Source organism: Belonocnema kinseyi, chromosome 5 (genome assembly GCF_010883055.1).
Source record: "Belonocnema kinseyi isolate 2016_QV_RU_SX_M_011 chromosome 5, B_treatae_v1, whole genome shotgun sequence".
Taxonomy (NCBI): domain Eukaryota; kingdom Metazoa; phylum Arthropoda; class Insecta; order Hymenoptera; family Cynipidae; genus Belonocnema; species Belonocnema kinseyi.
Genome location: NC_046661.1, coordinates 97384383 through 97399586, shown reverse-complemented (window position 1 = coordinate 97399586; position 15204 = coordinate 97384383). Strand labels below are relative to the sequence as shown.

The 15204-nt window shown below is 23.3% G+C and overlaps 2 protein-coding genes across 3 annotated transcripts in view; one reads left to right on the top strand and one right to left on the bottom strand.

Annotated features, from left to right (window-relative positions):
• The window catches only part of LOC117173523 (3'(2'),5'-bisphosphate nucleotidase 1), a 45142-nt gene extending 30705 nt beyond the window's left edge, over positions 1-14437 (top strand). For both annotated transcript variants that reach the window (XM_033362161.1, XM_033362162.1), the window contains exon 6: positions 14254-14437. In XM_033362161.1, the coding sequence (XP_033218052.1) occupies positions 14254-14368 (115 nt within the window). In that variant the 3' untranslated portion in view covers positions 14369-14437. The remainder of the gene's footprint in view (positions 1-14253) is intronic.
• On the bottom strand, positions 71-13805 carry LOC117173524 (luciferin 4-monooxygenase-like). Its single transcript, XM_033362163.1, has 4 exons — positions 13653-13805; positions 13145-13327; positions 8237-9039; positions 71-188 (listed from the first exon to the last, which is right to left on the bottom strand). The coding sequence occupies exons 2-4, from the start codon at positions 13259-13261 to the stop codon at positions 185-187; spliced, it is 924 nt and encodes a 307-aa protein (XP_033218054.1). The 5' UTR covers positions 13262-13327; positions 13653-13805; the 3' UTR covers positions 71-184.
• Positions 14438-15204: the final 767 nt, after the last annotated feature.

The window sequence follows — 15204 nt, the reverse complement described above, 5'->3', positions numbered from 1 at the left end:
ATATCCATCTTCATCATAATATCCAACATCTCCAGTATGCAAAAATCCATCTTCGTCTATCATAGCTTTGGTTGCTTCTTCATTTTCGCAGTATCCTTTCATGATGCTATTAGATTTAAAACACATTTCTCCTTCACAATTTGGTCCTAAGGGCTCTTTTGATTCACCATCGAGTGGAAGAATCTTAGCTGAAAATTTATAGAATTCAGAATTATCACGGTTAAAAACCAGGGTGGCCGCTGGCCCATGAAAAACCGAAAAATGACAGTGAATTTATTTCTTGACCGGAAATTTGACATATTTTCAAAAGAAAGATCTATTCAAGTTCGATTTCAACAGATTTTAAAATAATTAGTTGAATCGATATTAGATTTTTATTCTTAAGCGTAAATTTTTAATTTAAAGAAGTTCAAAATGCAGTCTGGGAGTAACTCTTTCATTTAAAAATCTTAGTCATTAAAGAAATGTAAAGATACGATTACAACTTTATAAACTATTTTCAACTTAAAAATAACTTAATAACAATATATTCGTAATTAAAAGCTTTTATTAATTTAAAAATAATGTTTTAATCTAAATTATTCAATTTTGAACCCATTTAATTTGAAATTTGTTAATTAAGAAAAAGAATAATTATTCAATATTTAGAAATATTTGACTGTTACTTTAAAACCAGTAAATTGAAGCCAAATATTAAAAAGTAGGTATTTTGAAACTTTATTGTTTGATATAAAAGGCTTCGAATTGTTAAAATTTCGAAAAGCCTTTAAAATTTTAACGTTTCAATTTTTATTGTTCTATTTAAAAATGCTTAATTTGTAAGCGAAATTGTAAATATTGAATTGTTGAATTTTGATGTATGAATAATAATCGAACACTTAGGTATTATTTATAGAAAAAGTTTGTGTAATTTTAAGAGATATTTAGAAGTTTAAAAAAAAATTCAAAATTAATTTATAACTTAAAATGATTTCAATTAATTTAAAAGAAGTGTGTGTAACGCCAAATTCAGCTATTCGTACCGAAATACCGGTGCAAATACCCACAAACTGATTGAAAACAAAATTTAGTTTGTTGCAGATTTCAAACAAACAAATTTAGAAGCTTTTTAACAACTGTGAAAGGCTTCAAACGAATAAAAACATTTTATAAAAATTTCTAGGAACATTTATAATGATTTTTCATTTTGAAAAATTATTTTAACAGGATATTTACAAAGATTTTAAGAGATTTCCAAAATTGTCAAAACAGACTATATAGAAGATTTTAAGAATTTTTTTTTAATTTGCAAGTTTTTTCGAAAAATTGTAAGCAAAATTCTATTAATTTTAAAATATTTTTAGAAGTTCTGAAAAAAATTTTGACACACTTTGTTTAAATTACTTAATATCATTTCAAGCTTGCAATTAATTTTGAATCTTTTCAAAACTTCCTAAATATCTCTTAAAATTACTCAAATTTTCTCTACAAATAATACCTAAGTGTTCGATTATTATTTATACATCAAAATTCAAAAATTGTAACGTTAAAATTTTAAGGACTTTTCGAAATTTTAACAATTCGAAGCCTTTTATATCAAACAATTAAGTTTCAAATTGTTTCCTTTTAAATACTTGGATTCCATTGACTGGTTTGAATTTTACAGTCAAATATTGCTAAATATTAAATAATTGTTCTTTTTATTAATTAAAAATTCCCAAATTAAATGAGTTCAAATTAAATCTTCTATGATCTGTTTTGACAATTTTGGAAATCGCTTAAAATCTTTTTAAATATTCTGTTAAAATAATTCTTTAAAATAAAAAATGATTTTCAATTTTCCTACTAATTCAAGAAAGAAATGTTTTTATTCGTTTCGAGCCTTGTTTGTTTCAGATCTGTAAAAAACTACATATTGTTTTAAATTTTTTTGTGGTTATTTGCACCGGAATTTCGTTACGAATATCCAAATTTTACCGATACACACACTTCGTTTAAATTATTTTTGAAATAATTTCAGGTTCTAAATTAATTTTGATTTTGTTTGCAAATTTTAACGTAAAAAATTAAACTGTGTCAATTTGAAAGTCTTATTAGTTAAATAAATATAAACGTACGATTGAAACTTTATTAACTAGTTTCAATTTTAAAATAACTTCAAAATAATATATTAATAATCAAATTCTTTATTAAATTTCAAGTATTTCAGACTAAAAAATTCCATTTTCAAACCATTAGATTTGAACATTTTTTTTATGGAAAAACAACAATTACTTAATATTTATAAATATCTGTCTGTTTATTAAAAATAAGTAATTATAATATAAATATTCAAAACTAAACAAAAGAAAGCGAAAATTTAAACGTTACAATTTTAATTTCTTTTTTTTTTAATTTAATTTGTAAATTAAGTAATTTAATTTTTGTGTATAAATTCAACACCTATTATTTTTAGAAAAATCCAAATCAGTTAAAGAGATATATAGAAGTTTAAAAAAATTCAAAATTAATTTCCTTAGCAAATTGTAAATAATTTTTTTTACTTTGAGAAACTAATTTTTAGAGAATATTTAAATATATGTAGAAGCATTCACAAAATTATAAAAAATGAATGTGGAAGATTTCTAGGAAATTTTTTTAATTTGACAGGATTAATTTGACAAATTTGAGAAAAATTAGAATAATTTGAAAAGATGTTTCGAAGTTTTGAAAATTTTTTTAAATAATTTAAAATTAGCTTCAAATTACTTAATTTTTTAAAAATTCATTAAATGATTCTTTTATTAAGAGCATTAAAAATGATAACGGGGATTTGTATTTTTAGAACTACTAAATCTGAATCTTTAAACTCTATATTTCAAACGAATTTTCAGCATAATAGTTAAATCTACAACGAAAAAGATGAATTTCCAACTAAAATTATGAATCTTAAACTAAAAAAAATGTGAAGGAAGCAGTTTAATTTTCAACCAGAGTTGGATTTTTAACGTTAAAAGATGAATTTTTAACAAAAATTTAATAATTAATATGTCAACCAAAAAATATGTTAATTTAAAATCAAAAACTATTGAATTTAATAAAAAATGTCTAATTTCCAACAAAATATTTAAGTCCTCACCTGAAAGATATTAATTTTCAACCAAGCAGATGTACTTTGAACCAAAAATTTATTTTCTATTAATAAAGACGAATTTAAAGCTAAATAAATAAATAGTTTACAAAAGTTAAATTTTAAGCAAAGAAATTTATTTTTAACTAAAATTATGAATCTTTAACTAAGAAAAGAATGTTTAACAAAGTAGTTCAACTTCTATCAACTAGTTAAATTTTGTACACAAGTGTTGGATTTTCTAAAAAAGAGTTGAAATTTCAACCCGGAAAAGTGAATTTTCAATAAAAGTTCATTTTCAGATCAAAAATTCAATAAACCTTAATTTTCAAATAAAAAATTCAACAAAGTAATTCAGAATTTTCAACTAAAAAAAATGAATGTTTAAAAAAGCAATTCAACATTAAAAGATGGATTTTAAGCCAAAATGTAACAGTCGATATTTCTATCAAAAAAATATGTTAATTTTAAATCAAACGCATTTGAATTCAACAAAAAATTGCCGAATTCTTAACAAAATACTTGAATCCTGAATAAAAACAGATTAATTTTAAAGGAAACAGATGTATTTTCAACCGAAAAAATTGATGTTTTGAAAATACATACGAATTTTTAACAAATACATCAATTTTCTACCAAAGAAATTAATTTTTTGTAAATAAAATGATGAATCTTCTACTGAAAAATTAGTTTTGAACAATGTTGTTCAACTTTCGACCAACTAGTTGAATTTTTCACAAAACTGTTGAAATTTCAACCCGAAATACAGATACATTTTGAACCAAAAAGATGGTATATCTGTAAAAAGCGAAGAATTTTCAGACCAAAAGGACGAATGTTCAACAAAATTATTAAATTTGGAACTAAAAAATTTTGTACTCAAGAAAGAAAATTTTTTAAAATAAAATTGTGGAATTTTTAAGCCAAAAGACGAATTTTCAACAGAACTGTTACATTCTCAATCATGAAGGATGACTTTTTAATAAAATTGATGAATTTTCGCAAAATAATTAAATTTTGAACCAAATTTAGTTATATTAAATCATATTTATTTATATTATATTAAATGATATTACTTTAGTTTAAATAATAATTTGAAGTTCTTTTTACAATGGTTTAATAATATTAGGTTAATAAACCGGAGATATTGTTTAGAAAATCAAGTTAATTTTCTATTGCACACTTTTTAATTTCGGACTACACACTTTTAAATTCAAACTATACAAAATAGGTCTGAAGAAATGATAAAATTGTGCGTTTGCAAAACTCAATACTTATTATTATTAACATATTTTATTTCATAATTTTTTATTATTTATTTTATTTGTTATATTATTTTCTAAATTAAAAAGAACTTTTATTTTTACTGATTTTCAGGTTTAGATCTCAAAAAAAATGTCTATTAATTTTGTGGTTTTTCCCCAGGTTGCAAAGTTTTTGAAATGGAATGCGTTTACAATAAAATAATTTTTAATCAGATGCGTTAATTGTAGTTCTAAGGTTTAAATCCAAAAAACTAACAATTAAATCTTAAAACGTAACTATTTAATATTTGATATTTTTATTATTGAATAATGGCATTGATTTTTAATATTTTAATTTATTTTTTTTCAACAATTAAAATTTTAAAAAAATGGATACCTATAACATCTGGTTGAAGAACTCCAATGCTATTTATTTTATGATTTTCTGGAGAATTTATTACAGTTAAAGTGAGTTCAGTCATTCCATAACCGGCACATATAAAAGGAAGCTTGAGACGTTTCATAACAGTTTCTGCTATTTCTCGAGACAATGGAGCAGCACCGCATCTAAAAAGAATATAATTTTTAAAACTTTAAAATAAATTCCAATTATTTAATTTACTTATTGATCCGGAATTTTACCAATTTCTAGGAGAAAAATATGTAAGATCACTTGAATTTAATTACTTGCAATTAAAAATAAGTTTTATTTCAACTTTTTTAAAATGATGGTTTAAATAACTTAAAAAATAGCAAATTAAAAGGATTATATTTTATGTTAGTCCTTTTTTGTCTATTGTCTTATAAAAATATTAATTTTTATTCATAAGTTGCGAAAAAATCAATCTCTAGGTCTGCTTGTATTGGAAGCTTGGTATTTAAAATAATTTCAAGTTAATTAATTTATAATTGAAGGTTTTCATTTAATTTAAAATCCTATTCAAGTATTTTTTCAGTCAAAAATAATCCATTTTTGACCCATTGAATCAAGAAAATTTAAATTAAAAAAGATCCATTTTTAATAGATATTTAGAAGTCATTGACTGTTCTTTTTTTAAATAAGCAATTTTATATCAAATATTAAAATAATGAAATCGAAACTAAATTGCTGTAGATAAAAGTCCTTTAATAGTTAAAATTTCAGAGTGTAAATTTAAACATTGAACGTTAAAATTTTAATTGCTGCATTCAAGAAATTTTTATATTGTAAGTGACAGTGTTAACTTTTGATTTATAAATAATTGTTGACTACTGATTAATCTAGAAATAATTTGAGTTTTAAAAATATTTTAAAACATTTCAAAAGATTTCAGAAATTCATATTTGACTGCTACATTTCAGAGTGTTAAATTTAAACATTGGCCGTTACAATTTTAATTGATCTATTTAACAAATTTTTTATTTGTAAGTAAAAGTGTTCCAAAATTGCCAAAAAATAATTTGGAAGATTCCAAAGGAATTTTTTTATTTATTCATGATTCAAAACAAAAATTAAGAAAAATTCAAATTCATTCAATCAAAATTTTAAAATTCTCTTAAAAATTTATTTGAAAGATTTGAAAAATAATTCAAAATTTAAAAAAGATAAAAACAAAGTGTAGATTTTTGAAACTATCGAAATCCAAACCTGAAACTTTTTAAGAATTTAAAAAGGTTTTAAAATAATAACAAAAATTTCTTTAAAATTTCTGTATAAAAAGTGTATGATTTTTTATTTGCAAACATTAATTTCAGGTTCATGTTTAAAAAATATGACTAAACCATTTCTGACGTATGAATAACAATTTATCAAGTAATCATTTGAAATGGTTAAATATAACTAAATTTTAAATCTAAAAAATATTCCATTTAAAAAAGAATTCAATAGTAAACCTTTTTATGTTTTATTTTTGATAATATTTCAATTAGATCATTCATTCCACAATTTAAATAATGGAAAATAATAGCATGGATTTATATTCTTTAACAATAAATATTTTTGCCATTAAATTTACAAGAGTCTGAAATTGGAAGTTTAGCAGTTTTATAACAATCAATTTTAAATTGTTCAATTTGAATTAAAAATTTCTAAATTAAAATTTTGTAATCATGAACATTTAAAGTTTAAAAATTAAAAAAGTTCTACTTTAAGTGCTTTAATTTACAGTTTATTTTTAAATATTTTGTATGCAAACATTTTTGTGTATCGGAAAAAATAGGAAAAAACCAAAAAAATTTTCTCGTTTGTTCCAAATAAAAATCATAAAACAGTTAACATTTCTGAGTGTTAAATTTAAACACTGGTCTTTACAATTTTAATTGTTCTATTTAACAAATTTTTCATTTTCAATTGCAAATGTTCCAAAATTTTATGATTTTTTATTTTCAAAAATAAATTTTAGGATTATGCTGAAAAATATGTCAAAAACATTTTGGAAGAATGAATAACGGTTTCTCAATTAACCATTTGCAGAGAATTAAAATAACTAAACTTAAAATCTAAAAAATATTCCATTAAAAAAAGAATTAAATGGTAAACTTTTTTTTTATTTTCCAAAATTTACGAATTAAATCATTTATTCTACAATTTAAATTATTGAAAATAAAAATATAGATTTATATTTTTTAACAATAATTATTTTTCCCACTTAATTTACAAAAGTTAGAAATTGGAAATTTTGCAATTTTATAACAATTAATTTTAAATTGTTCACTTGAAAAGTATTACAAGTTTTTATTTTATACGCGTAATTAATCGAGCATTTGAATTAAAAATGTCTAAATTAAAAATTTTTAAGCATAAATGCTTAAAGTTTAAAATTCAAAAGAAATCTACTATAAGTGCTTTAATTTGCTTTTTAGTTTTAAATTCTTTGAATGAAAAAAAATGTTTGTGAATCGGAAATAATCGGAAAAAGACCAAGATTTTTTCTCTCGTTTGTTTCAAATAAAAATCATGAAACAGTTAACATTTAAGAGTGTTAAATTTAAAAATTGGCCTTTACCATTTTAATTGTTCTAGGTATTTAACAAATTTTTTATTTTACAGTGAAATTGTTCCAAAATTGCCAAAAAATAATTTGAAAGATTTTAGGGCAATTTTTTTAATTAGTCATGATTCAAAACAAAAATGAGGAAAAATTTGAATCACTTACAAATTTATTTGAAAGATTTGAAAAATTTGGCGAAACAATTAAAAATTTGAAAAGGATAAAAAAAGTGTAGATTTTGGAAGGTATCAATAATTTTACAAGGTTTCAAGTTCATAACAAAGTTTCTTTATGATTTCTGGAAAAAATCGTATCATTTTTTATTTTCAAAAAATAATTTTGGGATTATGTTTAAAAATATGTCAAAACCATTTTGGACGAATGAATAGCGGTTTCTCAATTAACCATTTGCAAAGGATTAAAATAACTAAACTTTAAATCTACAAAATATTCCATTAAAAAAGAATTGAATGGCAAACTTTTTTTATTTACCAAAATTTAAGAATTAAATCATTCATTATACAATTTAAATTATTGAAAATAAAAGTATAGATTTATATTCTTTAACTATAATTATTTTTTCCACTCAATTTACAAGAGTTAGAAATTGGAAATTTTGCAATTTTATAACAATTAATTTAAAATTGTTCATTCGAAAATTATTCCAAGTTTTTATTTTATACGCGTTATTAATCAAGCATTTGAATTAAAAATGTCTAAATTAAAATTTTTTAAGCATAAATACTTGAAAAGTTTCAAATTCAAAAGAAATCTACTTTAAGTCCTTTAATTTGCTGTTTAGTTTTAAATAGTTTGTATGAAAAATTTTTGAAAATCGGGAAAAATCGGAAAAGATCAAAAAATTTTTGATTAAAACGGCCGCTTGCGACAAATTACAAAACAAAAAATTAAAAATTAAAAACTGTCCTACTTACAATATTCTTTTCACACAAGACAGGTCATATTCACCCACAATCGGACTTTTGGCCAATAAAACCATCAGGGGTGGTACTAGAGTCAAAGTATCAATTCTATATTTTTCCACCGCCTTCAGAAAAAGTCTTTCGTCGAATTTCGCAAGGACAATCAGGTTTGCTTTAAATGCCATTGCAAAAAGAAAAATGAAAAAGGCATAGGCATGATACATTGGCAGCATTTCCAAAATGGACGAACCAGATTGTACCACACGAGCTGGGTCTTCATTTTGATGTTGTATTATCGTCAAAATATTTTTATCAGTCAGCATCACTCCTTTTGGAAGTCCTGTAGTTCCCGATGAACAAGCAATTAATAAAACATGCTCGTTGATATCGATTTCAGGGAGTTTAAAATTTCTCATTTCTAAATCTGAAATATTCGATATCAGATCTGGAAGATTAGGAAATTCCGAACATGAAGCATCCGGATAAAGCAGAATTAAATTTATAGACCAAGGTATATCCTTCAACACTTTTTTCATCATTGGCAAACATGAAATTGAAACGAAGACGTATTTTGGCTTCGAGATTGACATTGCGTGAATTAATTCACGTTCTGTGTAGGCCGGATTTAAAGGACAGAATGTCGTGCCCAGAAAAATACTGGATAGAATTGAAATTCCGAAATTTAAACTGTTCTCGCTGCAAATTCCAATTCGGTCGTTTAGTTTTAAACCGAGTTTTTCAAGACTTTTTGTTAGTTTCAAACTTTTTTCGAGAATTTGGCTGAAGTTGAATTGTTCGCCTGTTTCCATACTTGTCTGTGGGAATAATTTTTTATTACAAAAGATTTTTAAAATTATCATAATAGAATCTTGAAGATTTGGAAGCATTGTTTTAATTTTTCCCGATTTTAAGAGGAATTTTGGAATAGTTCGAGTAATTTTAAAATATATATTTAGGTGTAAAAGTTTTCTAAATAGTTAAAGAAAATAATTTGAAATTTGATAATATTTCCGAACATTTTAAACAAAATGTAAATTTTTGAAGATTTCGTAAAAATTTTCGAAACTTTTTAAGAAATTTGGAAGGCATGAAGAAAATAATTTTAAAAACTTTTCGTGAAATTCTTAGGAATATTTATAATTACTTTATATCTTAAAAAAATTATTTTTCGAATAATATTTAAAAAGGGATGAAAACATTTCAAAATATTTGTACACATGTTGAAAATATTAAGAAGGTTTGGAGGTATTTTTTTAAATTTTGATAGATTTTTCAAAAGTGTTTAGAGTCAGATTGAGGTCAGAGTCAGATTCAGGTTTATGAAAAATCTAATGATGTTTAAATAATGTATACATTGACAATAATATTAACAGACTAATAATCAATGGAACATAGTTGTCCTGCTGTAGAAACTTTTTAAGAATTTTAGAAGTTTTCAAGATAATAAAAAAATTTCTGAAAGTTCATCGGAAAATTTTAATTGTTTTTTTATTTTAAAAAATAAATTCTAAGAGAAAATTGATAAAGATTTCGAAACATTTTAAATTATTTCTTAAAATTTCGAAAAAGAATTCGGACGATTTTAAAGCATAACATTTAATTTAGCAAGATTATAAAGTTTTATAACCAAAATTTGTGCAAGCTTAAGAAAAATTTAGATTTTTTAAAAATATCTGAAATTAATTTAAAAGTTTAAAAGATTCAGAAAAGTTTAGAAAAATATGCACATTTTGGGATAGTTGAAAATAATTTTGAAAGGGTTTTGTGATTATAAAAATTTGTTCTGGAAATTCGTGGGAAAATTTAAATTTAATTAATTTAAATTTCAAAAGATTAAGTAATTAAAGTAGTTTTAAAAGATATTTAGAAGATTTAAATGTTTTCTAAATATTTAAATAAAATAATTTGAAATTTAATATTATTTCCAGAATTCGTATTTCCAGATTTCGTACTAATTTTCGAAGCTTTTTAAGAAATTTGAAAGGCATGAAGAAAATAATTTTAAAAACTTTTCGTGAAATTCTTAGAAACATTTTTAATGACTTCATATCCTGAAAAAAAAATTTCTAATAATATTTAAAAAGGTATGAAAACATTTCAAAATATTTTTCCACGTGTTGAAAATATTTAGAAGATATGAGGGTATTTTTTTTAATTTTTAAAGTTTTTTCAGAAGTATTTGGAGTCAGATCGAATGATATTTATCTTCTAAACTTCTAATATTTTTCAATATCTTTTCAAACTGACTCGAATTTTTCTTAAAATTTTCAAAATCCTCAAAAATACAAGAATCAACTACGCCTGGTCATCCAAAAAAGTTCGGGGGTTTAGAAAAGGGGACATGTGTGAAATCTTCGAAATTTTAAATAATTTTTTCAAGAATCTTTAGAAAATTATATATTTATATAACCACAATAATAAATAAACAAACACCCTTTTAAAAAAATGTTTAATCCTAATTCATATTTTGTGTTAAAAAATTATTGATCCTCGAAATTAAAATTTGGGATGACTAAATTGAACAATTTCATGCAATTCATTCAATTCAATCATTATTTTAAGAGTATGTTCCAAAGTATTTTAAAACATTCTAAATGATGTTTAACATTATCAAAATTTAAGGAAAAATTAGACTCATTGTTTGATAGGATTTGTAGTTTTGGTTTTAATCGTGAAAAATTACATTAAAACTAAAAAATACGATTTTTGGGAAAAACGACTCTAGGTGCGAAAAAATTTGTTGAACAAAATTTATGCACCCAATAAAGATCTGTAAATTTGTTGAAAATAATTTTTCGATGGAACGCCCAGTTTTTGTTTTAATTGTTAAGAATAACATTGAAAATAAATAATGATTTTTGTTGGTAAATGGAAAAAGGTAAGAAAAAAAAAATTAACATATGAAAGTTTTTCATTCAAAAAAGCAACTAAAAATGTATTATTATTCATTTTTGGACAGGATGTGTAGATTTTCATTTAATCGTAAAAAATAAGATTAAAAATAAAACAATTACATTTGTGGAAAAAACGGCACAAAAGACGAAAACAATGAATAGAAAAAAGTTCTATAACTAAAAAAGATTAACATTCATCAACTCTTCTTATAAGAATAGGTTAGAAATAAAAAAAAAATTATGAATAAATGACGCAAATTATAATACCTTTTTATAAACAAAAAATTATTCGCCTAAATTGTATCTGCAAATTTTTTTAGAATCACCTTATGCTAGGATGTGTATTTTTTGTTCAAATCGTAAATATAGTATTAAAAATGAACAAATTAAGTTTATGAAAAAACGACAAAAGTTGCAATAAAATGTTTAATAACAATTTTCTTTATAGAATGCACTTTTTTAAATATAAAAAAAGACAATATTTAATATAGTAAATATAATATTATAGTATAAATAATATAATAATATATATTAATATCAATTTAATAAATCAAATTTTTCATTTTTGCTATTCTATTAGATGATACAAATTATTATTGATAAAAATGAAAATTTTGATTGTAATTATTTTTAATATTGCGAAGTAATTCTGTTTTCAAAATTTTGCTACCAGACTGTAATGTATCTACTTTTTCACACATTCAAAAAGAAAAGAATGATTACAAAATATCTAGAATGCAGTTAGCGATGAAAAAATTGTTGGTCCGGTAATCAAAAAATTCCCGGAAACTACAAATTTTTAAATAAAATGTAAATTTTTGAAGCTTTTTAACGATTTTGAAGGTCTTAAGATAATTAAAATTGTTTGCTTAAGATTCAAATGAAAATTGGGGAAAAAAATTGTATTGAAAAATAATTTAAAGAAAGTATTTTAAAATATTTTAAAACATTTTTAATAATTTCGTAGATTCCCAGTAAAAAATGCGGAAGATTTCAAAGGAAAATTATTCAATTTTTCAAGATTACAAAATTAAAAAAAAAATGAATAAGTTTAATAGATATTTAGAAGTTTTGAAATGATACAAAATTTCTGAATATTTCTACCAAAAAATTAAACAGTTTATGAATTTTGAAAGGTTTCAAGAGAATAACAAATTTTTTTTATGATTACGGACGAAATTTTAAAATATTTTAGAACACTTATTTTAAGAGAATATTAAAAAACATTTTGAAACATTCCAAAACATGTTTAGCTTATAAAAAAGTAATCTGAAAGATTTAAAAGATTTTTAAAAAAATTTTGTTGAATTTTTTCAAAATATGAGGGTAATTTATAATTATTTTAAAAGATACTCAAAATTTAAAAAAAAAAGTCAAATATAACAAAAAATTAAGACAAACTGTAGATTTTCAAAGGTGTCAAGATAACAAAAAAATTTCTTAAGATTCCTGGCAATATATTTAAATGATTCTTTGTCTTATAAAATAATTATAAGAGAATAATTAAAAAGATTTTAAAACATTACGAAAAATTTACAAAATTGTCAAAAATGAATCCGGAATTTTTTTAAAGAAGTATAGGATTAATTCGAGACAGTTAAAAATATATTGAGGAATTTTCTGAATTTGAAGAAATTAAAAAAATCTTAAATAGGACAGAATTTTTGGAACTAGGAAAAACATATATAACTACAAAAGAAAACCGATAAAATTGGAGGAAAGGGAAAGTTGACACAATTAGAAAAAGAATTAAAAAAGGAAAGATTTTTTTAAAGCAGGAGTGGAATGAAAATTGAAAAACGGAATAAAAAGAGATAGAATGCATGTAAAGAGGAGCAATTTACAAAATAATAAAAAGTGTCAGAAAAGGATAAATTTGTTGAGGATCTAAAGTTGCTGGGAAGGGGAATAGAACAAAAAACTGATAAAAGTAGATAGAACATAATATAATATTTTCAGAAAAAATATATGATTAAAAAATGACAAAACGGAATAGAAAATTAAACAATTGAAAATTGTATAATACCATAGCAGGCGCTGATCCATGTTTTCTTATCATTTTCAAAAAATATTCTCCTGCAGATTTGTAGGTCCATTTTTCAATCAGTGGGGGTCCTCTCAAAATATTGTTATCAGTCTTCATTTTGAAATATTAACAACTTTCCTGAATATTCTTAACTTTAAATCTTATCTGAACTTTTATGAACCACTGCAATGAATAAACAACTAGAAATAAAAGAGAACTGATTTCGGAGTCTCACATAATACTGTACTTAGATAAGGGAAAAAGGGACAAAGTTTATTTCCTGTAAATGACTTGTTTTCGTTGTCGATTCCAAGATAAAAACTTAGTTTGTGAAATGCAGTATATGTTTGCTTTTAAGACTGGAATAACGTCTTTAAATTAGGAAAAAAACTTGAATATAATCAATCTTTAAATAAATAAAGGCATAAAATATTATCTTGGGAGAAATTCAATTAGAAATTAAATAGTAAGTAGAAAGCATTCAATGGCGTAAAATAATTTTACCTACCTGTTGAATTTAGAAAGAGAAAGTTATCCTTTCTGCTGCGCAGTATAATAATCACTTAAGTGTAATATCACTTGCCGTTTTGTTATTTTTTACGTATCGGGATCGAAGGCATAAAATTATTGATCTCATGACCCACAGTATTGACGCAATCTTGGTTTTATTTTATCTGCTTGCACTTTCACGAACTAGTTGTTTTATGGCGATATTTGTCGCTCTTATGGAAATAAACCAGAACAAGAATATCCCGTTCATTCATGATGACATTCTTTTATTTTAATTATCAAATTATAGATCGAGGATATCAGGATTTTATTGTTTTTTAAAATAAATTTATTAACAATGCCATATTTGTTCATTTTCTCTCGAAAAAAGGGTTTCACCGAATTTCGAAAAATCAATCAGCTGGGCTTTAAGTTAAAATTGACATTTTATAGAATTTCCAAGTTGGAGCTTCAAATATTATTATTATTATACCATTCAGCCAAATCCTGTTCGAGGTAAGAGGAAATCCTTTGGGTTTTGCCTTGCAACTTCTTTTAGATTAACTTTAGGTTAATCTAGAATTCTTGTGATATTTACTTAAATAACACTTTCCTTCCAGAACACTACTTCGACCCAAGTCGCCGATCAATATCTCTAGCAATCGCCCTAAACGAACAGCTTCAAAAAATCAACATGTGTCACAGATTAACCTTCAAAGTGCATACTGGGTATAAGATACCCAGCGACTTATTTTCGCTTTAGTAAAACGTACCAAATTCAAGAAAATGGAAGATATGGCGCCTAATTAACAAATTACATGAAAACCTATTTTTCTCTCATTTTCACATAATTTTGATTTTTATCATTTTTATACGCAGTTCAAGATCAATAAAATCGTTTAATCACGCAAAGTACGGTGTTTCATTTTTCATTGAATTGAAGCTTTTATTTTTTAGAATAAATACCTTCTTTGGAACGAACACTATAAGACTAAATTTATTTTTGAAGCCCCGTATCTCGGAAGTATTCAAGTAAAATTTTGAGTTAAAATATGAAAAACTTAAGAACTTATGAATTTCAGAGTGAAAGAAGTAATTTTTTCCCAAAAAGGATTTTTTTAATTACTTTAGATTTCAAAAGTTGTTATGAAACCTGTTTCTCCTTAAACTAGATAGATTAAACATCATTAATTTATTTTCTTGTAAACAACTATTTAATACCGCCGACACAGCACACGTTTGAATACCCTCGGGTAATTAACACCCAGTATGCTCTTTATGTTATTTTACGGAAGTGTGCCCTTTACAGGTTAAACAAAAATACGTCAGCTTTCTGGTAATCGCATAAATTGATCTGCAAATTTGAAAATATTTCTATTTTTCATACTGTTTGATAAACCAAAAAGTTAGGTTGCAAATTTTAATGTAGAAACATTTTTTTCTTTATTTTTTAATCAAAATTCAGTTGGTGTTTTTTATTCAACCATTTTTATGATTTCGTGATTAATTATCGTTAAAAACTTGAATGTATTTTTTTAATTGATAATTTGGAAGATTATTTATTGGGAACT